This window comes from Rhinoraja longicauda, chromosome 3 (genome assembly GCF_053455715.1).
Source record: "Rhinoraja longicauda isolate Sanriku21f chromosome 3, sRhiLon1.1, whole genome shotgun sequence".
NCBI classification, from domain to species: domain Eukaryota; kingdom Metazoa; phylum Chordata; class Chondrichthyes; order Rajiformes; family Arhynchobatidae; genus Rhinoraja; species Rhinoraja longicauda.
In genome coordinates, this window is record NC_135955.1 from 97,045,460 (window position 1) to 97,067,971 (window position 22,512).

The following is a 22,512-nucleotide window of genomic DNA, read 5'->3' on the forward strand; positions in this document are numbered from 1 at the left end:
ACAGGAGGAGGTAAAATTGAGAGGTACAGGGAGGGAATATGAGTATATAAAATGGTGAGAGGGAGGGGATAGGAGTACTAAAACAAGAGCAGGGGATATGAATATAAAATGATGAGGGGATAGAATTATATAAAATGATGCTGGGCAGAGGTTGGAGATGGTATATACATTGATGAGGTGATGAGAGTATGTAAAAGTACGAGGCAGAGGGAGGGGATAGGAGTGTAAAATTATGAGTGGCATAGGGAGGGGATAGGAGTATATAAAATGGAGGGAGAGGATGTATGTATGTAAAATTTTGACAGACTTGGGTATGGGATATGAGTATTTTAAAATGGTGGATGGGATAGGAGTATGTAAAATGATGAGGTATTGGTTGGGTTGGTGGTTACAACCTTTTCCCAGGGTAGAAATGTCAAAGACTGGAGGGCATAGCTTTAAGGTGAGAGGGGCAAAGTTTAAAGGAGTTGTGTGGGCCAAGCTTTTTTTAGAGAGTGGTATGTGCCTGTGGTATTTGCTGGTAGGGGAGGTGATGGAGGCAGATACAATAATAGCACTTAAGAGGCTTTTGGATAGGCATATGGTGACATAGGGATAGGGATCATGTACAGGCACGGGGGAGATTAAAATAATTTTAACCTGGCCTCATCGATAGACACAAAAAGCTGGAGTAACTCAACGGGACAGACAGCATCTCTGGAGAGAAGGAATGGGTGACGTTTCGGGTCGAGACCCTGGCCTCGTGTTCAGCGCAGACGTCGTGAGCTGAAAGGACTGTTACATTGAACGTAGATCAGTGCAGCACAAGAATAGGCCTGTTGTCCCACAATGTCTGGCTGAACACGGTTTTTAAAGTTTTTTTTTTTTAGATTTAGAGATACAGCGCGGAAACAGGCCCTTCTGCCCACCGGGTCTGCGCCGCCCAGCGATCCCCGCACATTAACACTATCCTACACCCTAGGGACAATTTTTACATTTTGCCCAGCCATTAACCGACATACCTGTACGTCTCTGGAGTGTCAAGACCACATCTTAACTGCCTGCACGTAATCCATATTCCCTGCATATCCTTGTGCCTTTCCAAACGTCTCTTTAGGTATCACAAAAAGCTGGAGTTACTCAGCGGGTCAGGCAGCTTCTCAGGAGAGAAGGAATGGGTGACGTTTCGGGTCGAGACCCTTCTTCAGACTGATGTCAGGGGAGGGGGCGGGACAAAGAAAGGATGCAGTTGGAGACAGGAAGACAGTGGGAGCATAGAGAAGGAGGGCAGGAGGAATCACAGAGGGGGGGCAGTGAGAGAGCATGTTGCTAAACTCTCGTCGAAGAGAGGAGGAGAACTTCTTCAAAGTAGACATACCTTGAGGGAAATCGCAGTGGAGCGGCAAGTTGTGTAGGAAAATAACTGCAGATGCTGGTACAAATCGAAGGTATCACAAAAAGCTGGAGTAACTCAGCGGGTCAGGCAGCATCTCAGGAGAGCACAAAAAGCTGGAGTAACTCTTGAGTCAAGTCAAGTTTATTTGTCACATGCACATACACGATGTGCAGTGAAATGAAAGTGGCAATGCCTGCGGATTGTGCACAAAAAAGAATTACAGTTATAGCATATAAATAAAGTTAATACAAAGAAGACAAAATTTAGTCCCTGGAGTTATAAAAGTTAACAGTCCTGATGGCCTGTGGGAAGAAACTCCATCTCAACTTCTCCGTTTTCACAGCGTGACAGCGGAGGCGTTTGCCTGACCGTAGCATCTGGAACAGTCCGTTGCTGGGGTGATAGGGGTCCCTCATAATCTTGCTTGCTCTCGATCTGCACCTCCTGATGTATAGGTCCTGCAGGGGGGCGAGTGTAGTTCCCATGGTGCATTCTGCCGAACGCACTACTCTCTGCAGGGCCTTCCTGTCCTGGGCAGAGCTGTTCCCAAACCAGACTGTAATATTGCCGGACAGGATGCTCTCTACAGCCCCAGAGTAGAAGCAATGAAGGATCCTCAGAGACACTCTGAATTTCCTCAGCTGTCTAAGGTGGTAAGGTGCTGCTTTGCAACTACATTCTTTCTTTGTCCCGCCCCCTCCCCTGACATCAGTCTGAAGAAGGGTCTCGACCTGAAACGTCACCCATTCCTTCTCTCCTGAGATACTGCCTGACCCGCTGAGTTACTCCAGCTTTTTGTGATACCTTCGACTTGTACCAGCATCTGCAGTTATTTTCCTTCAAAAGTCTCTTTAGCCGCACCATTGTATCGACCTCCACCACCACCCCATGCACTGCGTTCCAGGCACCCACCACCTTTTGTGTAAAATAAAAGCTTGCTCCACAAGTTTTTGCTCCACAAATAAAAACTTGCTCCACAAGCTCACTCCATCTCCTTTAAGTTTCTGGTCTATGGTCCTCTTTACTCTGCCAAGCTCTTGCTAATTTGCCTAACATGCAGATGACTTGTTGATTCCAGTAACTGTGGGGGAAAGTTTCGGCAAGCAACAATCTTGCTGTGGAGTTGTTACTAAGGGAGTTCGATGTGGCTTGTTATAGTGAGGGCCCCTCCTTGCTCAAACGGGCCAGGAAAAGATCCCAAGGACCTTACTTAGTCGAGGAACATCATTCCCTAATCTCACTCCAAACGCATTGATAATTTACCGTGTCCACCTCGATACGACGTGATGTATCTTGGAACTACTAATAAGGCGAGGACGTACACAGTGGGACCCTCTGAAATATCTGGGGACATTGGTGCAGGTGTCAATGAACCTCAGTAAGCAGCAGCACAGGGGAACGTGGTAGTTAAGAAGCCACATGGGATACTTAGCTTAATTAGCTTGGGCCTGGAACTCCAGCAACGGAGGTAGTGGTATACAACACACTTGGACGACTGCCGCCTACAGTTCTAGTTGCCACGCTATGGTAAGAAAGTGGAGGGGGTGCAGAGCAGATTTACCAGGCTGACACCTGGGCTGAAGCGTCTCAACCATGAATAGTCGGAGAAAGACACCAAAAGCTGGAGTAGCTCAGCGGGCCAGGCGACATCTCTGGAGAAAAGGAATAGGTGACTTTTCAGGAAACGTCACCTATAACTTTTCTCCAAAGATGCTGCCTGTCCCGCCGAGTTACTCCGGCATTCTGTGTCTTATCTTCAGTGTAAGCCAGCATCGGCAGTTCCTTCCCACACACGAATAGAGTTGGAGTAGGCTCGAAGTGTTCTTTGCAGGCTGAGAGGGAAGCTGATTGAGACTTACAAAATCATGAGGGGCATAGCTAGGGGGTAAATAATATTTCTCGTAGAATGATAAACAGTGCACGTAGTTTTAAGATAAGGGGTATGAAATGTAAGTAAGATTGAGTAAGATTTTTAAATGTGGATCACATTGCCTGATTCTTGCTATATATGAGAAGCATTTCGATGAACACTGGAAATGGGATTGCTATAGATCCATCATGAGTTAGATAGTGCTATAGATCCATCATGAGAGTTCAGTCTGAAGAAGGGTCTCGACCCGAAACGTCACCCATTCCTTCTCTCCTGAGATGCTGCATGACCTGCTGAGTTACCCCAGCATTTTGTGAATAAATACCTTCGATTTGTACCAGCATCTGCAGTTATTGTCTTATACTATGAGTCAGATAGAGCTCTGTGGGCTAGTGGAATCATGGGATATGGGGAGAAGTTGGGCACAGGTTACTGATTGTGGATGATCAGCCATGATCACAATGAATGGTGGTGCTGGCTCGAAGGGCCGAATGGCTTCCTCCTGCACTGATTTTCAGTGTTTCTATGATGGTTAGCACAGCCACAGGCTTACGATCCCTTTCTCTTTGCTCTACCTTTTGTATTTGTGTTTGGCTTAATTGTATTCATGTATATTCGTATCTCATTTCATAAGATGGCACACAAACAAAAGGTTTTCACTTCACTTTGGTACATGGTACATGTGACAATAATAATTACAACCTACCCTAATTAGTTAGACCAGAATCTTCCACTTGTCATTCAAGTGTTTCCTGCCTGAGATTAACTGCAATAATGGGTGCCACTTGCCAAACTTTTGCATGAATCTTGTGCAGGGGGGAACTGCAGATGCTGGTTTACACTGAAGATAGACACAAAATGCTGGAGTCACTCGGGCATCTCTGGAGTGAAGGAATGGGTGTTGTATCAGTTCAAGACCCTTTTTCAGACTAGAGAGTGTGGGGGAGAAGGAAACTGGAGATATGGAAGGGTACAATGAGAATGTACGGTGTGAAAAGCAGACGATGAAGAAGAAAATGTAGAATAGGTCATTGTTGCCTGAGGGGATGGCATGCAAACCAGTTGAATAATCAGCATCGAATTATAGTAGAATTGAAATAGAAGCATCCATAAAATGGCTGCAGAGAAGGAGTTGGAGGGAACTCTACATTTCCGAGTCTTTGCAGCCATTGACCGGAGAACGGAGATGAGGAAGAACTTTTTCAGTCAGAGAGTGGTGAAGGTGTGGAATTCTCTGCCTCAGAAGGCAGTGGAGGCCAGTTCGTTGGATGCTTTCAAGAGAGAGCTGGATAGAGCTCTTAAGGATAGCGGAGTGAGGGGGTATGGGGAGAAGGCAGGATCGGGGTACTGATTGAGAGTGATCAGCCATGATCGCATTGAATGGCGGTGCTGGCTCGAAGGGCTGAATGGCCTACTCCTGCGTCTATTGTCTGTTGACCAGACTGGCCAGATCACTGCTTATTTGTGGTACAGAATAGCTGGGCTGAAGGGCCTGTTTCTGTACAGTATTTGCCCACCCCATTTTATTGGGCTTGTAGTATCCTCTCAAGATTTAAGTTATTTTAGTGCCACTGTACCCTAGGTAGGGAAATTGAAATCTCCCACTTACTGCTCTATATTTTTCCATGGGTTTTAGAAACTGAGATTGTCCCAAATTTTGGAGCCCTCGAGAACCAACTTCCCAGTGCAGCACGCTCTCCATTTGGAAATCTCCGGGTGCTCCGATGGCATTGGTATTTGGGGGAGGTGATGCGGTCAGTCATTAAATAAAAACTGATCTTTTGACCTCGTATAATGTGACAAATGAGTTCCCAACTCAAAGGGGTGATTAGGATTAAATGAATTCACAGGTATTTATTCACAAAGTGCTGGAGTAACTCAGCAGGTCAGACAGCATCTCAGGAGAGAAGGAATGGGTGACGTTTCGGGTCGAGACCCTTCTTCAGACTGATGTCGGGGGGTGGGACAAAGGAAGGATATAGGTGGAGACAGGAAGTTAGAGGGAGATCTGGGAAGGAGATGATGAAGAGAGGGACAGAGGAACTATCTAAAGTTGGAGAAGTCGATGTTCATACCGCTGGGCTGCAAGCTGCCCAGGCGAAATATGAGGTGCTGTTCCTCCAATTTCCGGTGAGCCTCACTATGGCACTGGAGGAGGCCCATGACAGAAAGGTCGGACTGGGAATGGGAGGGGGAGTTGAAGTGCTCAGCCACCGGGAGATCAGATTGGCCAACGTGGACCGAGCGCAGGTGTTGAGCGAAGCGATCGCCGAGCCTGCGTTTGGTTTCGCCGATGTTAATAAGTTGACATCTGAAGCAGCAAATGAATTCACAGAACAGATTTGAGGAATTCTCACGTTTGTCCAGTCCCTGTCTCCTCCAAAATGTCAAATATTTATTTCTATGTACACCTTTGTTAACAGACCTGCAGATTTAAATTCCCTCAAATGGTTTGCAGCACAAACAAGATTTTGTCCAGTAAATTAAAATATGTTCCTTTATTTGGTTACAGTCCCGAATTTGGCTTTGCAGAATTTGGTTACAATCCTGAATTTGGTTTCATGGGTGGGCATGCAAACTTTGCCCACCCGTGAGAAAATGATGATGAACCACTTCAGCCTCTCTGGGGAAGATGCTCCCATGATGATATTGGGGGTATGGAATAGATCGGATAGATGCACAGAGTCGAAGCTGGTTCGAAGGGCCGAATGGCCTACTCCTGCACCTATTTTCTATGTTTCTATTTTCTATGTCTTTTACCCAGAGTAGGGTAATCAAGAACCAGAGAACATAGGCTTAAGATGAGAGACGATAGATTTAATAGGAATCTGAGGGGCAACTCCATTATTGAAACGTGCTATAATAACACTTAAAAGACACTTGGACAGGTACACGGGCAGGAAAGGTTTAGAAGGATGGCAGGTGGGACATGGGTGTGGATGGGGCATCTTGTTCGCCATGGGCAAGTTGGGCCAAATGACCTATTTTCATGCAGTGTGGCTCTCTGACAGTGTTCCAAGATTTAGGTCCCTGATAGTGAAGGAATAGACCACAAGGCACAGGAGCATTAGCCCATTGAATCTGCTTCACCATTTAATCATGACTGGTCTATTTTTTACCCTCAACTCCATTCTCCTGACTTCTCATCGCAACCTTTGACACCCTTACTAATAAATAATCTTATCATCTCTGCTTTTAAAAATGTCCAATGATGGCCTCCGCAGCCAGCTGTGGCAATGAATCTCACAGATTCACCACCCTCTGGCAAAATAAATTCCTCCTCGTCTCCATTTTGAAAGTACGTCATTTAATTCTGAGGCAGTGCCCTCTCGTCCTGGACTCTCGTGTTACTGGAAACATCCTTTCCGTGTCCATTCTATCGAGGCCTTTCATTATCTGGTAGATTTCAATGAGATTTCCCCCTCATCCTTCTGAAGCAAGTGCAGGCCTAGCGACTTCAAAAGCTCCTCGTACATTAACCCACTCATCCCAGGGACTGTTGTCATTAACCCTCTTTGGACCCTCTCCAAAGGCACCACATCCTTCCTCTGATATTCGGCCCAAAACTGCTCGCAATATTCCAAATGGGGCCCCCACCAGCACCTGATAAAGCCTCAGCATTGCATCCTTTCTTCTATATTCTAGTCCCCTCCAAATGAATGCTTGTGTTGCATTTTCCTTCCTTTCCGCCTGCACAACCTGCAAATTAAACCTTTTGTGAATCCTGCACCAGCAGCCCCAATTCCCTTTGTACCTCCCATTTCTGAATCCCCCTCCCCATTTAGAAAGTGGTCTACGCCTTTATTCCCTCTACAAAAGGGAATGACACTGTACACTTTCTATGCTGTATTCCATTTGCTGCTTCTTTGCTCACTCCCCCAAGCTGTCCAAGTCCTTCTGCAGCCTCCCTGCTTCCTCAACTCCATCTGCTCCTCCACCGATCTTCACATCATTCTCAAACTTGGCGATCATCAACATATGTAAATGTGAAAGGAACATCCTTCCCTACACCACCAGATGTGCACCAACCTTGTCACTCTTCAAGTCACAGCTTGACATCTTGGACATGGATCACCTCACCAAACTTAACATAGAAAATAGGTGCAGGAGGAGGCCATTTGGCCCTTCAAGCCAGCACAGCCATTCATTGTGATCATGGCTGATCATCCACAATCAGTAACCCGTGCCTGCCTTCTCCACATATCCCTTGGTTCCACTCGCCCCCAGAGCTCTATCTAACTGTCTTAAATTCATCCAGTGATTTGGCCTCCATTGCCCTCTATGGCAGAGAATTCCACAAATCCACAACTCTGGGTGAAAAAGTTCCTTCTCGCCTCAGTTTTAAATGGCCTCCCCTTTATTCTAAGACTGGCCCTTGTTCTGGACTCCCCCAACATTGGGAACATTTTTCCTGCATCTAGCTTGTCCAGTCCTTTTATAACTTTATATGTCTATAAGATCCCCTCTCATCCTTCTAAACTCCAGTGTATACAAGCCTAGTCTTTTCAATCTTTCCTCATATGACAGTCCCGCCATCCCAGGGATCAATCTCGTGAACCTACGCAGCACTGCCTCAATTACAAGGATACCCTTCCTCAAATTAGGAGACCAAAACTGTACACAATACTCCAGATGTGGTCTTACCAGGGCCCTATACAACTGCAGAAAAACCTGTTTACTCCTATGCGGCAATCCTCTCGTTATGAAGGCCAACATGCCATTGCAATATCTGCACGCCAACTTTCAGTGACTGGTGTACAAGGACACCCAGGTCTTGCTGCACTTCCCCCTTACCTAACCTGACACCATTGAGATAATAATCTGCCTCCTTGTTTTTGCTGCCAAAGTGGATAACCTCACATTTATCTACATTATACTGCATCTGCCCACTCACTCAACTTGTCCAGGTCACCCTGCAACCTCCTAACCCCCTCTTCGCAGTTCACACTGCCACCCAGCTTTGTGTCATATGCAAACTTGCTCGTGTTACTTCTAATTCCTTCATCCAAATCATTAATCTATATGTCAAACTTGCCCACATAAAAATCTAAGTAACCCTTTTGTAACCAGTAGAAAACAGAAACAAGCAGAGAAAAGTGAGTGTTGTACAGTCCCCTCTATCGGTTGCAGTACAGAAGGGAGGGGGATAAAGGAAGAGCAATGGAGCTTGTTTGAAAACTATGTCAACACCTATTGGCAATGTTAATCTAAATATAGACTGGAAAGTTCAGAGGGGCAAGGAAGAGCCTGCTTTAAGTGCTTTCACGATATCAGAGCACTGGCCAATGAAGCCAGCCAGAGAGTTATGTGACATGGTATTGTGCAACGGGTTAGGATTAATTCATGACCTAATTGTGAAGGTGACCTAAATTTCAGTTATCACAACATGATTACATTTTATATTCAATTTGATGGAGAGAAAAATGGGCCGCAGAATTGTACTTTTAAGCATAAAAAAGAGCACAATAAGGTGAATGGACAAATTGGATTCAAAATCGGTCCATTAACATGCTACGTAAGACATTTAAGGGAATCTTTCTGAATGTAGTGAATAAATACATTACAATGAGAAAAAAAAGTGGACCTGGCATCTGCAGCGAACTAAAAATGTAAACGGTGGTATCATGTTTAAAGGTCATGAGTGATTGGAGCAGAATTAGGCCATTCGGATTATCAATTCTACGCCGCCATATCTTATTGAAACATAGAAGATTATTAAGGGGTTGGACACGTTAGAGGCAGGAAACATGTTCCCAATGTTGGGGGAGTCCAGAACCAGGGGCCACAGTTTAAGAATAAGGGGTAGGCCATTTAGAAGGGAGATGAGGAAAAACTTTTTCAGTCAGAGTGTTGTGAATCTGTGGAATTCTCTGCCTCAGAAGGCAGTGGAGGCCAATTCTCTGAATGCATTCAAGAGAGAGCTAGATAGAGCTCTTAAGGAAAGCGGAGTCAGGGGGTACGGGGAGAAGGCAGGAACAGGGTACTGATTGAGAATGATTAGCCATGATCACATTGAATGGTGGTGCTGGCTCGAACTGCCGAATGGCCTACTCCTGCACCTATTGTCTATTCAATTCAAGATAAAGAAGCTTGAAGAAATGCACCACCAGACTCGGGAACAGCTTCTGCCCTTCCGTTTCAGGCCTCTGAACAGTCATTCCATAAGCTAGAGTACTGACATTTGCACCGGTCATTGGACTTTATGTCTATGGAGCTGATGCTTTGCAATGCTGAGAGCTATATTCTGCACTCTGTATCTTCACCTTTGCTCCATCTATCGTACTTGTGTTTGACTTGATTGTATTATCTGATTTGATTTGATAGCATGCAAGACAAAGCTAGAAATAAGATTATACGTAAATGTATAAGATTATTAAGGGGTTGGACACGTTAGAGGCAGGAAACATGTTCCCAATGTTGGGGGAGTCCAGAACCAGGGGCCACAGTTTAAGAATAAGGGGTAGGCCATTTAGAACTGAGATGAGGAAAAACCTTTTCAGTCAGAGAGTTGTGAATCTGTGGAATTCTCTGCCTTAGAAGGCAGTGGAGGCCAATTCTCTGAGTGCATTCAAGAGAGAGCTAGATAGAGCTCTTAAGGATAGCGGAGTCAGGGGGCATGGGGAGAAGGCAGGAATGGGGTACTGATTGAGAATGATCAGCCATGATCACATTGAATGGCGGTGCTGGCTCGAAGGGCCGAATGGCCTCCTCCTGCATCTATTGTCTATATGTGCCAGTATATGAAATTGAGAGGCATCAAGGGTAGACAGAGAGAGACAGAGAATATAGGTGCAGGAGGAGGCCATTTGACCCTTCATTGTGATCATGGCTGATCATCCCCAAACATTCAGAACGTTTCTCTCAGTGGAAATGACCAACACTAGAAAGCATAACTATAAGGTGAGAAGGGAAAGTTTAATGGAGATATATGCGGGGCAATTTTTTTTTAAACATAGGTGGAGGCCTGGAATGCATTGCCAGGGGCAGTGGTGGAGACAAGATATGATAGTGGTGTTTAAGAGGCTTTTAGGTTGGCACATGAAAGTGCAGGGTATAGAGGGATATGGATAATGTACAGGCAGATGAGATCAGTTTAACCTGGCATCATGTGTAGCACCATCATTGTGGGCCGAAGGGCCTGTTCCTGTGCCGTACTGTCCAGAACAAGGGGCCACAGTTTAAGAATAAGGGGTAGGCCATTTAGAACTGAGATGAGGAAAAACTTTTTCAGTCAGAGAGTTGTGAATCTGTGGAATTCTCTGCCTCAGAAGGCAGTGGAGGCCAATTCTCTGAATGCATTCAAGAGAGAGCTGGATAGAGCTCTTAAGGATAGAGGAGTCAGGGGGTATGGGGAGAAGGCAGGAACGGGGTACTGATTGAGAATGTTCAGCCATGATCACATTGAATGGCGGTGCTGGCTCGAAGGGCTGATTGGCCTCCTCCTGCACCTATTGTCTATTGTCTAAATACAATTACTCGGTTAGGACATTGGTGTTTCTGGACAAAAACTAATCGTGAAGCATAGAGAGAACTCGAATTCAGTTATATTGTTTTTCCTATACCTTCACAAACATAATTCCGATTGATCTGAAATCAGTTCAGTTTAGTTGATTGTCACGTGCACAGTGAAAAGATTTTGTGGGGTGCTATCCAGTCAGCAGAAAGGCAATACATGATTACAATTGAGCCATATACAGTGGAAAGATACATGATAAGGGAATAATGTAATAATAGTGCAAGGTAAAAGCCAGCAAAGTCCGATCAAAGATGGTCTGAGGATCACCAATGAGGTAGATAGTAGTTCAGGACTGCTCTTTGGTTGTGGTAGGATGATTCAGCTGCTGTTCCCGAATCAACTGTTCCCGAATCTGGAGGTGTGCGTTTTCACACTTCTATACCTTTTGCCTGATGGGAGAGGGGAGAGGACGGAGTGGTCGGGGTGAGACTCGTCCTTGATTATTCTGCTGGCCTTGCCGAGACAGTGCGAGATGTAAATGGAGTCAATAGAAGGGAAATTAAGCATTTGCAGCCACTAAATAAACTTGCACTTTTCCAGTAGCAACCAGCATCTCTGATAAAGGAAACATTATCAATTGTTAACATTTTAAAGCAATACTTGGCATGGTAATAGTATAACATGCTGGATTGGTAAGATCATACATTGCTGGTATATATGACCACAAAGAATACTTTAAACATTTATGCTGGAGTAACTCAGCGGGTCAGGCAGCATCTCGGGAGAGAAAGAATGGGTGACGTTTCGGGCCGAGACTCTTCCATCAGTCTGAAGAAGGGTCTCGACCAGAAAAACGCCACCCATTCTTTCTCTCCAGAGATGCTGCCTGACCCGCTGAGTTACTCCAGCATTTTGTGTCTACCTTTGATTTTAACCAGCATCCGCAGTTTTTTTCCTACACCTAAACATTTATGTTTATTTTACCTTCAACGTTGAGGAAGTGCCTTTGCGTGCTGTGATCCAGTTATATTTTGCTGTGAACACCTCTCCACTTGGTCTCACGTTTGGTGTGAATCATCAGCATCTGCTTGATGTTTTTTTTAAAATATCAAAAAATACTTTATTCAAGTAATAAATATCTACAAAACAACTTCTTTTTAACAACCCCATCCGACATTTCCAGAGGTTATACGTTCAATACAGGTATTCCTTTCCATCTTTCCATTGAAATTTACGCAGTATCCCTTATTTGGAGGGGCGTCTCCACCACACCCTGCCTCCCATGTCACGGGAGTGGCACGGTGGCGCAGTGGTAGAGTTGCTGTCTTACAACGCCAGAGAGCCGGATTCGATCCTGACTATGGTGCGGTCTGTAGGGTGTTTGTACGTTCTCCCTGTAACCTGTGGTATTTCTACGCTTTTCTCCCGCACTCCAAAGATGTACAGGTTTGCCGGCAAATTGGCACGGTACAATTGTAAATTGTAAAGCACGGTAGTGTGTGTGGGACAGTGTTAGTGTACGGGAATCACTGGTCGGCACGGACTCAGTGAGCCGAAGGGCCTGTTACTGCGCTGTATCTCTGAACGATACCTTTTCTGCCTCAACTTTAACTGTTTAACTTTAAGCGCCAGCTTGTTCGGCGCTTCACGGTGTTTTATTGCGGATGGTGGGTGCGAATGGAGTGGAAGTTCCAACTGTACTGAATGTGTTGTGGCGTGTTTGTAACAGTTTTAATAAACTCATTCTGGCCTTTTCTGTCTTGCAGCAATTCGCCTATCCCAGTTTCGTCAAGGGTATGTTACATTAAATATCACGATCCCGTGAGTGTTGGTGTGGCCCAGCATCTAACAAACGTGGTTTTTATAGACAGAGGCCTGATTGTTGTACCATTTAATGAAGGTAGGTATTTAAGGCTTTGTTGCAAATTCATCAGCTGTTGGACTTATTTTAATCGTATTCTTCTCTTTTTGGCTGAGGGAAAGCTTCGTGGAAGTGGACAGTGGTCTTTTATGACATTTAACACAGATTATTCTGTTATTAAGTGTTATCTCATATTCGTTTTTTTTTGTCACATCAACATGTATATTGAGGTATTAAAAAAAGTAGATATTTTTTAAGGCACTCTTAATATATTGCATTAAAAGCATACCTCAAAAGATTTTCAACGGGGAATCCAGTATTCTTATTCTGTGATTGAATCCATGCACCCAAAGCCCACTTCCACATCTCTTTCCTCAGTAAATGTCTCTGACCAATATTCAATTGTTTCACGGTGTTTCAAATGCAGGCGAACAGAGTAGAAGGAGACTTGGGTTGCAACTTATAGCATGCAGTATTAGTAATCAGTCTGAATGCCCTCCTTTATTTGGCAAAGATACTGTAGTCATTTATTTTAGTTAAAAAATAACTTGCAAGAAATTTCATGACATTGTTTGAATGCATTCATTACTAATATTGCATCATATAGTTTCAGTCTTTTAAAATAAAGAAATTACATTTGTTCTGATGCTTGCTTTTGCTGAAATTCAGTTAGCCTACAAACTTTAGTCATGACACATTATTTTAAACAAGGGACATACCTTCAAGGAGCTGTGTCAAGCTGCAGAAAATGTAGCAGATTTAGCGGCAGAACTTGTTTCACGGACAGTAACGTGACAGAGAGCTAAATAAAGTGAAACACAGCTCTGACAAATAACTATCAATGTTTACCCTATATAATTTTTTTTTCGAAAAAGGACTTGGACGCAATTTGTTCAGAAGTAATAAAATTATACAGCCTATTTAATTCTGAAACATTAATTAAAATTAAGTTAGTTGTGGATATCCTGTACTTGAACAAAACTATTTATTAATGTGATACCAATTTTCGTTTTCAATATGCCCATTTTGTTCCTGCAAATTGGATCATTAAGTAAGTAGGAGACTAAGATTGAAAAATGTACAAATGCAGCACAAAATAAACACAATCAAATTTATTTTGTAAAAGCTGGAAAAGTCAGCGGCCAGCACAATAGGAAAATGGTTTGTAAAGTTTTATACTTTCAATTAACATTATTTAAAATATGAGTGTATTTCCACACTCAATTACAAATAATGCTGTTAACTGGCTGCAGGGGTTAATAATGTTAGCTGGCTTTTGCAGGTTTCGAGTTTGCTGAGGAATCTAAGTCCTAAGTCCTGCATCAGTTGCATCTTCCAGTAAAATCTAGATGTAATTGCATACTGCACAGAGTTTGAGTTGATAGCTTATGGAAGGAATTATAATATTGGACCTTATGCATAGTACATGTTTTGAAGGTGTGGTTTTGAGAACAGTCTATATCATTATATCTTTCATATAATTTCTTGGACAGATAACTGTTACTAATATAGAGGCTGTCCTGCTGAGATTATTGTATAGATTGCAAAATTGGTAAGGCAGGTAAAGGGTTACTTTAAAATGCATATTTAGAGTTAACATTAAATGAACTTTTTCAGAGGTTCCATTCTTTGTATATTTTGAAATTCACATTTTGGTAAAATTTGAGAATTAAAATTTATGGTTTATGACTTTCTGTGCCATTTCAATGATAATAGACTTTGCCATATTTTAGGAATAAATTGATATTTTGTGTTTTGGACAAGTACACAAAAATGTAGTCTGTACAGTTTAAGTAATCTAAGCCTTTTATAATTGCTCTACCCCATTTCTGTGGCACTACGTTGCAATTCTAAAAGGTGTTTCTGTTTTAAGGGTTTTTGAGCAATAAATAGCCACATTTCTTTCATATAAGCCAAACCAGTGGCTGGTCCTTCTCCTGTAGGTATATACTGTTTGCCAGTAATTTGAAATACGTTCTAATTAATTTAAGGTTTTTCGTTATAAGCCATATTGAATGGTAGATGGAATCCCAGTACCAATATTAATTTGGTTTTGTATGTTTTCTCTGTGATGTGTGTGCATTAGTAGATGACTAGACTGGCGAAGGCAGACCTGTACACTTGCCTACTGTAGGCATTGTTTGCCCTGCCACTAATGCTGCCAACCAAGCAAAACCTTCACGGGGGGAATAATGACTGGAGACTGCCCGCCGACCTCTTCCAAGATGGATGCCCTGTCTTTTTTATTTGTCCCTTGTTTGCGTCTTCTCTTTAGGCATTTTAATCCTTTTCTGTTTCTGTGCTGTTTGTTAATGTTCTCTAACCAAAATACTGTTTAATGAAATCAGTTCCTGATATGCAGTGTGTGGGTGTGTGTACGTATGTTTATATTGGGAGACGTTTTTTTTAGATGTGGTAGAATTAATTAAAATTCCAAGATAACTGTATATCTGTGTTATTTAACCTTTTTGCATTTTGCCATAACATGCTTTAAGCTACAAGTGTTTGTTTGCCACAAAATTATTTGTGAACTTAACGTAAGGCATTGAGATTTCCTATTGATTTGAGACACTTCACTTGTTGATTCCACAACATTGACTGTGAATGCTGCAGAGAGATCCCTTTCCCTGTACAGGTGCTCCTCTACTTACGATGGGTTTGCGTTCCGAGAAACCCATCGTGAACCGAAAATATCGTAAGTCGAAAAATGCATTGAATGCGCGTGATCACGTGGCCGGAAGCGAGCTGCGGCTCGCTACGGGTCGCTGCCGTTTTGCGCCATCGCTAAGTCGAAATATCGTAAGTCGAAGCATCGTAAGTCGGGGAGCATCTGTATTGTGTAAATGATAGCTATCTACTTATTTGTGTATAAGTTTTAAAAAATAATGTAACTAACTTTGATGAGCAACATTTGAATGCTCTAGCAAAAAAAAGCAACTATTCCATTTGCACTTTTCCAAACTATTATAATTCAGCTTCAGAGCTTTATTAAGTGACTTTTTTAGCAAAATATGTACGTGATTTTGTACAAAATATGAACGTGATTTCTTGCGGGTGTATCATGCCTTCACAGAAACACTGACTGTGCTCCCTGTTCACTCCAAAATCTGTCATTGTTTTAATAGTTTTCTTTCCATTATTTCCATTATCAATAATATCATGTGATGTAAAGCAGAGCATGTGTCTAGACTGACTAAATGCAGTATGAAATCTTTATTTCCAAAAATACTTTCTGCGTGTGGTTTAAGGTGTTTTTTTCATATATAGAATCTGGCTGCTTGGTGATATCCTTTAATGAAGGAAGAATTGATGTTTCTCGATTATGAAACAATGTGTGGAAGAATTTGTCTTAATTGACGAAACCTTGATTTTTTTTAAATTACAGCCTAAAATTTGCTCTTTTTTTTTGTTGCAAAGTACACAGAGTGATTTATGCTGGGGTAGTGTTTTCTTGGGTGCCCAAAACTCTATGGTGCATACGCAAAACTATTATTTATACATGTGCTCTGACAACCAAATTTGGGTGATGAAAACAAGCTAATGAAAATGCTCATTGGGTCAGGCAGCATCTGTGGAAAAGAGAAAGAAATTTAACGTTTTGCTGGAAACATCAATTCTCTTTACTTCTGCCGTGGGAGAATAATACAGCAGATTTGAATATTATCCATGCTCGGAATTCATCCATGTGGTTTTAAACTCAATTCATGGACTTGTGACTTAGTGTGAAGGTTGGACCCTACTCTTTCCAAGTCTCCAAGGCACTACCAGATTTCAAAGAAATTGCCTCATTGTACTCCTTAGTAGAGATCCTTTGCTTTGAGAAAACAGTTGCATAGGATTGATCTGGTATTATAAACTATGCTTTGAGTAATGACTGTAAATATTAAACTAAACTCTAAAATAATTTAAATTTCAGTGATAACCACCAAGATAATTTGTCTGGTTTTATACTATAACTGAAGCAACTTGGATGTATTGTCTACTCACACTTATACATCTGTTGCTGCTCAAAGATTTTCCAATAATCCATGTTGACAGAAACATAGAAAATAGGTGCAGGGGGGGGGCATTTGGCCCTTCGAGCCAGCACCGCCATTCATTGGGATCATGACTGATCATCCACAATCAATAACCTGTGCCTGCCTTTTCCCCATATCCCTTGATTCCATTAGCCCCTCAAGCTCTATCTAACTCTCTTTTAAATTCATCTAGTGAATTGGCCTCCACTGCCCTCTGTAGCAGAGAATTCCACAAATTCACAACTCTGGGTGAAAAAGCGTTTTCTCGCCTCAGCTTTAAATGGCCTCCCTTTTGGTTATGGGTTGATGTACTTGCATTAGAATAGATGGAAAAGAGTAGTGATGTATTCTCTTTCATCTAGACGCGATGCAGCCTATGTTTATCATTTGTCCATTGACTTCCAACCATAGACAGAGAATTTTATAGGAAAGGCCAAATAAATTTGGATTGTAGTGGAAAACCAGCAAATGTCTCCTAAAAATAAATATTGTCAAAAAGAAAGGCTTGTTGGGAAGCTTTTTGGTGTCTCCTTGATTCAGTTCCATTGAGCAACATTGTGTTTTGTTACAGTGAGAAGCAGGATCAAAAAGATCTCCAATAGATGAGAGGGCCAAGGGGATAAGCTAACAAATGTGCATAACGCGCTTCAAATCTGCCACTTGTCTATCCAATTTAAATGATTTTGTGCTGGTGAGACTTGTGGCGATTGAACCCCACTTTGGAAAGTATTTGGAAAATATTTTGACTGGGTTCTTATAGTGCAGCTGAGTCTTAATTTAAAATTTGTTGTTGTGTGGTGTTCCCATGCATTGCGTGTCCTGGCAATGAAAAGAAGGTGGAAGTGTGCACTGATTTAGCGATTTGTTTCCTTCCTTCCCTCCCCCCCCCCCCTTTATTCTTTGTGAGCCAGGGAGCAAGGATATTTTCAGTCTTCGGCATTCTCACAACTACGTGTTCACTCGCAATTGCGTGAGGTTCTGTTCTCCCACGACCACCAACCCTCCCCCCCCCCCCCAGCCTTGCTCATCTTCGTCTCGTGACCAGCCATCGGCTGTGACACCCTGTAGCTTGCTTTCGCTCTGGGGCCGTTGGGACCCAGCAGCATTCAGATGGGAAATAGATTTATGAAATCCTCCTTTTAAATTTTGCATGACCTCTGCAATCCAGCCATTCTACGGCTTCCTATGCTTGTTGGGATAACCCCATTAGTTAACATTTTTCTTGACTTTTTGAAATAAATTATTACAGACCAGTTGAGAATTTCAAGCTTGGAAACAAAATGAAATTCAGCACTTACAAAGCCCCTTTAGCTTTAATAAACATGCAACTAACCTGATAATTTTACTGCAGTAGTTCTCTCTGCAAGGAATGTAGCCAGTGGAGGCTCCCTTGGTTTAGACATAACAAAATAATGAATTGGTTTACAACAGATATGTTTACAATTTTGCTGTCTTTTGGTGCTATCTCCCTATGTAATCCTTTTCTGCTTCTGTTGACATCTCTCACTTATTGCTCCTCTTTTTCTAAGCGCATTAACCTTTTCACTCCCTCTCTCCCCTGCTTTGTTCTCTTTCTCATGCTGATACTTATGACATTCTTCCGCTTACTTGATTCTTTTACATTTTCTCATTTCCCCTTTCTCCCTTGCTATCTTGACCCTCATTTGATTCTCTATCCCATAGTTAATAATGACAATTCAGTGTCATTCTGAGCTGTACACAGCTGAGTAAGTGAAAGCCCTGGCTGCCTTTTTTCCCCTCTCCACACAGAGGTTTTAGAATTGAAGAATTGATAAGGCCAGTACTGCTGTTACCATCCATTTTTAATCTCAATTCAATTCAATGCAGCATCCTTTGACAGGTCAAGGGCAATGTCTGTTAAGCAGCATTTCTGCTCAATATAATTAATTAGTTTAAAATAAATAATCACCATATGTTTGTACGTTTTTTAAATTTAGCTCATATTTGTCACGTTTAATTTTTTCTCTAAGGCAAATAAAGCCAATTATTTCTCATAATCGGCAGGAATGTAATAACCTGATTTTTGCCTAGAGACAAGAGTTCCAGATTTGGAAACTGCTCTCAATCAACAGAGACTCGGTTCAGATTATGCCCTGCACCATTTTCGCCGTTCTGCAGTCACTTTACAAGGATACGGATCTATTTTAGCACATCCATGTCAGTGCCGTGCCCTGGAAAGATTAGCTGATATCAGTCGCATAGACCACAGGGTCAGGAGGGAAGAGATGCCACCCATTTTGTTTTTACGTGGAGGGAGAAGTTAGGAAAACATTTTTAAAAAGCCGCTTTTCAGTCACCTACATGCAGCTGAAAATGCATTTAGTCCACCCCATTTTTATCATCACAGTAACTGACATCCAGTTAACTGTGAAATGATTTTGTGCAGATGCACGTTTGTACTGTTTTGACATCCCAATCGGGTAATCAGATTTTAGAAGTGCAAGTGATAACGCTGATATTCAAGGAGAAATGAGTTACATGAAACATTTGTAACCTCATGAGTAAACAATTATGGTTTCTTGCTTTGAGTGTTTAACTGGTTTTTATATATTTTTTTTAATCAGTTCTCGGATTTTGGCTGTGTGTCATTTTATTGGGGACTAAAAAAAGAATTTTAAAAAATGTTCTTCTTTTCTGTATCTGATGTTCTGTGTGCTAGTAGTGATGCAGCCAACATGAGCGGTTGTCGTGTGTAACACAACTTTCGAACACTGAGAGTGATCGCCTGGGGAAAACGTCCATGCTTGATATCGTATGGTACATGACCAATAAGTTTCAAGTACAGGTGACCATAGCTCAAAGTGTTAAATTATTGTCTACATTTTTAATTATTAAAACAATTTTTCCTGTAATATATGGTTGCATACAGTTTTGCACTTTTAATTTTATTACAGAGTAGGTTAAAAGACATCTTTATGTTTATGTATTTGGAAGGATCTAGAAGTGAGTTCTCAGACTAGTCAATCTAGTGATATTGAGATGGGGAGCAAAAAAAATAAATCTCTTTTTTTGTTAGTTCCAATATCCTAAGTAATTGTCTTGTTTCTTTCACAGGTAAAATCCCAGATGAAACCAAAGCCTTGCCCCTTTTGGCTCCTGCCACTTCTGTTACAGGACTGATGCCCGGTGCAGGGTTGCTCCCAGTTCCTACCTCAAACCCTCTTGCTTCTGTGAGTGATATTTTGAAGCCTAAAATTTCTGGCGAACATTTTATTCTACTTGTATTGCAGTTCAATGGAAGCGTAGCAAATGACAGCCGCAACGTTTGATGTTAATGTAGAAGCTGGTTGTTTTGTTCGTGACGTGGAATGTTGCGCGTTTTTCTAAAGGGTACGGGCATGGGGTAATGTGAAGGGGTTATTGCAGATAGTGAATTCTGGAGACAAGCGGCCTGGAAGCCAATGGTTCCGTGAGAGTACAAAATCTGGGCTGTAGGAAGGGGCGATGCATGTAATATTCTCCACCATGTGCGTCATCCCTTCTGTTTGCCCCACATTCTGATGTTGCCAATGTATCTCTACTTTCCTCGTTGAGTACTTTGTTAAGCCATTTCCTTTGGTATGTTTATTGTCATTCACCTTGCAAAAAGGTTTGTGTTTATATGGTCCTTTTAGCAAAGAAAACCAATACAAGGTGCTTCTTAGAAGCAGTATCAAACAATAATTAATGCTGAGCCACCTAAACATTTACTGGGGCAAATGATCAAAAGCTCAGTTAAAAGGTTAATGCGTGATAGGAGCAGAATTAGGCCATTTGGCCCATGAAGTCAACGTCATTCAATCATGGCTGAGCTATCTCTCCTAACCCCATTCTCCTGCCTTCTCCCTATAACCTTGCTCTCCAGAACAAGGGGTCACAGTTTAAGGATAAGGGAGAAGTCTTTTAGGACCGAGATGAGAAAGTTTTTTTTCACACAGAGTGGTGAATCTGTGGAATTCTCTGCCACAGAAGGTAGTTGAGGCCAGTTCATTGGCTATATTTAAGAGGGAGTTAGATGTGGCCCTTGTGGCTAAAGGGATCAGGGGGTAAGGAGAGAAGGCAGGTACGGGATACGGAGTTGGATGATCAGCCATGATCATATTGAATGGCGGTGCAGGCTCGAAGGGCCGAATGGCCTACTCCTGCACCTATTTTCTATGTTTCTAACCTCTGACACCCGTACTAATCAAGAATCTATCTCTGCCACAAATATATCCACTTACTTGGCCTCCACTAGCCACCCGTGGCAAAGAATTCCACAGATTCACCGCCCTCTGACTAAGGGTTCCTCCTCATCTTCCTAAAAGAATGTCTTCCTTCTATCTCCTTCCAAAAAGATAGACTTTAAGGGATTCTTTTTTATAGACAATAGACAATAGGTGCAGGAGGAGGCCATTCGGCCCTTCGAGCCAGCACTGCCATTCAATGTGATCATGGCTGATCATTCTCAATCAGTACCCAGTTTCTGCCTTCTCCCCATACCCCCTGACTCTGCTATCCTTAAGAGCTCTATCCAGCTCTCTCTTGAATGCATTCAGAGAATTGGCCTCCACTGCCTTCTGAGGCAGAGAATTCCACAGATTCACAACTCTGACTGAAAAAGCTTTTCCTCATCTCAGTTCTAAATGGCCTACCCCTTTTTCTAAAATAACATACAAAAACATTTAACATAACATAAAATAACATAACATAACAAGGCACATCAACAGCAAGGTCACTATTAGGCACCTAAAGGTACTTTAAATATAATGGAAATAAGGCACGTTTCTGCTATAGTACATGTTTATATATATATAAACTGCTCCCACCTTTAATAACCTAACCAGACAATAATCACAATGAAAATAAAGACAGTCAGCAATTCACCACAAGGCCTTACTGAGGACTTTAAGGGATTCTTAATGGCAGATGTTTAATATTTGAAACGGGGAATGCTTCACGTCAATCAGCGCAGTGGGGGAAGAAGTGGAGATAATGGTCCAAGCAAGGATACGTCATCAGAAATGGGAAAGTGAAAAGACAAGTGGGATTTGTGCTGCGGGAGGGTGGTTGGGACAACAGAGGGAATGCTTGTGATAGATTGCAGACTAAAGTTGTCACGGTCTTCAGAGTGCACTTCATCTTCTCACTTTTCGACCCATTCTCATTCTCTTCCTATGATCAATGGGTGAACACACATTGTGCCCAATACACTAAAAGCAGCCGAGGTTTGGACAATCCCAAAATTACCAAAGGTAGAATGACAGGCCTAGCTAGGAATACATTTCACGCTGTAACACTTCAGTCGTAAACGATTGTCGGTCAGCAAACATAAGACTGATGAGTGAGTGGGTACAGAAGAGTTTTGGAAAACCTGAAAATGATGGAATGAAGGACTGGCCTGGAGTGCATTGGTATGGTCAAATCAACTTTTAAACACATGACCAAGGATTTCAGCAGCAGTCGAACTGACACAGGGATGGGGTTGGGCAATTTTATAGAGATGGAAATTGGAACAATTTCTTTTAAGCTTGGTGTCCATTTTCACATAATGTTCCAAATGTTAGCATGTGCAGCATGATTTGAAAGATAATGTTTTGTTTTGGAAAGGGATGGCTTAGTAACAGTTTTGTTTTAAAGCGTGCTCAATAATTCTTGAGCGACATGTTTTATTTGACAGATTACTGGTATTGATGTAACCGCAAGTGCAGTGGGGACTATTGTTGGTTCTGTCCCTATTACTATACTGGGAGCACTACAAGCTGGACTCGATCCATCCCTAACAGCGTTAGGAATAAGCTCTCAACCCACAATGGGCAACGTCGACCCTTCCAAGATTGAAGAAATTAGAAGAACCATTTATGTTGGAAACTTGAATTCACAGGTAATTTATTGTTACTGTTTGTTATTTGGGTCCTTTTATTTCATGTTATTAAATAAATAAAATTTAAA

General features: G+C 42.2%; 1 protein-coding gene across 6 annotated transcripts in view; it reads left to right on the forward strand.

Annotated features, from left to right (window-relative positions):
* The window catches only part of LOC144592203 (uncharacterized), a 77,203-nt gene that overhangs the window by 2,892 nt on the left and 51,799 nt on the right, over nt 1-22,512 (forward strand). Inside the window, exons 2-5 of one of the 6 annotated variants that reach the window (XM_078396712.1) lie at nt 12,468-12,495; nt 19,262-19,387; nt 19,657-19,772; nt 22,241-22,444. In XM_078396712.1, the coding sequence (XP_078252838.1) occupies nt 19,722-19,772; nt 22,241-22,444 (255 nt within the window). In that variant the 5' untranslated portion in view covers nt 12,468-12,495; nt 19,262-19,387; nt 19,657-19,721. Of the gene's footprint in view, nt 1-12,467; nt 12,602-19,261; nt 19,388-19,656; nt 19,773-22,240; nt 22,445-22,512 lie in introns of those variants that run through there. The other 5 variants (XM_078396713.1, XM_078396714.1, XM_078396710.1 and 2 more) reach the window with 5 other exon arrangements.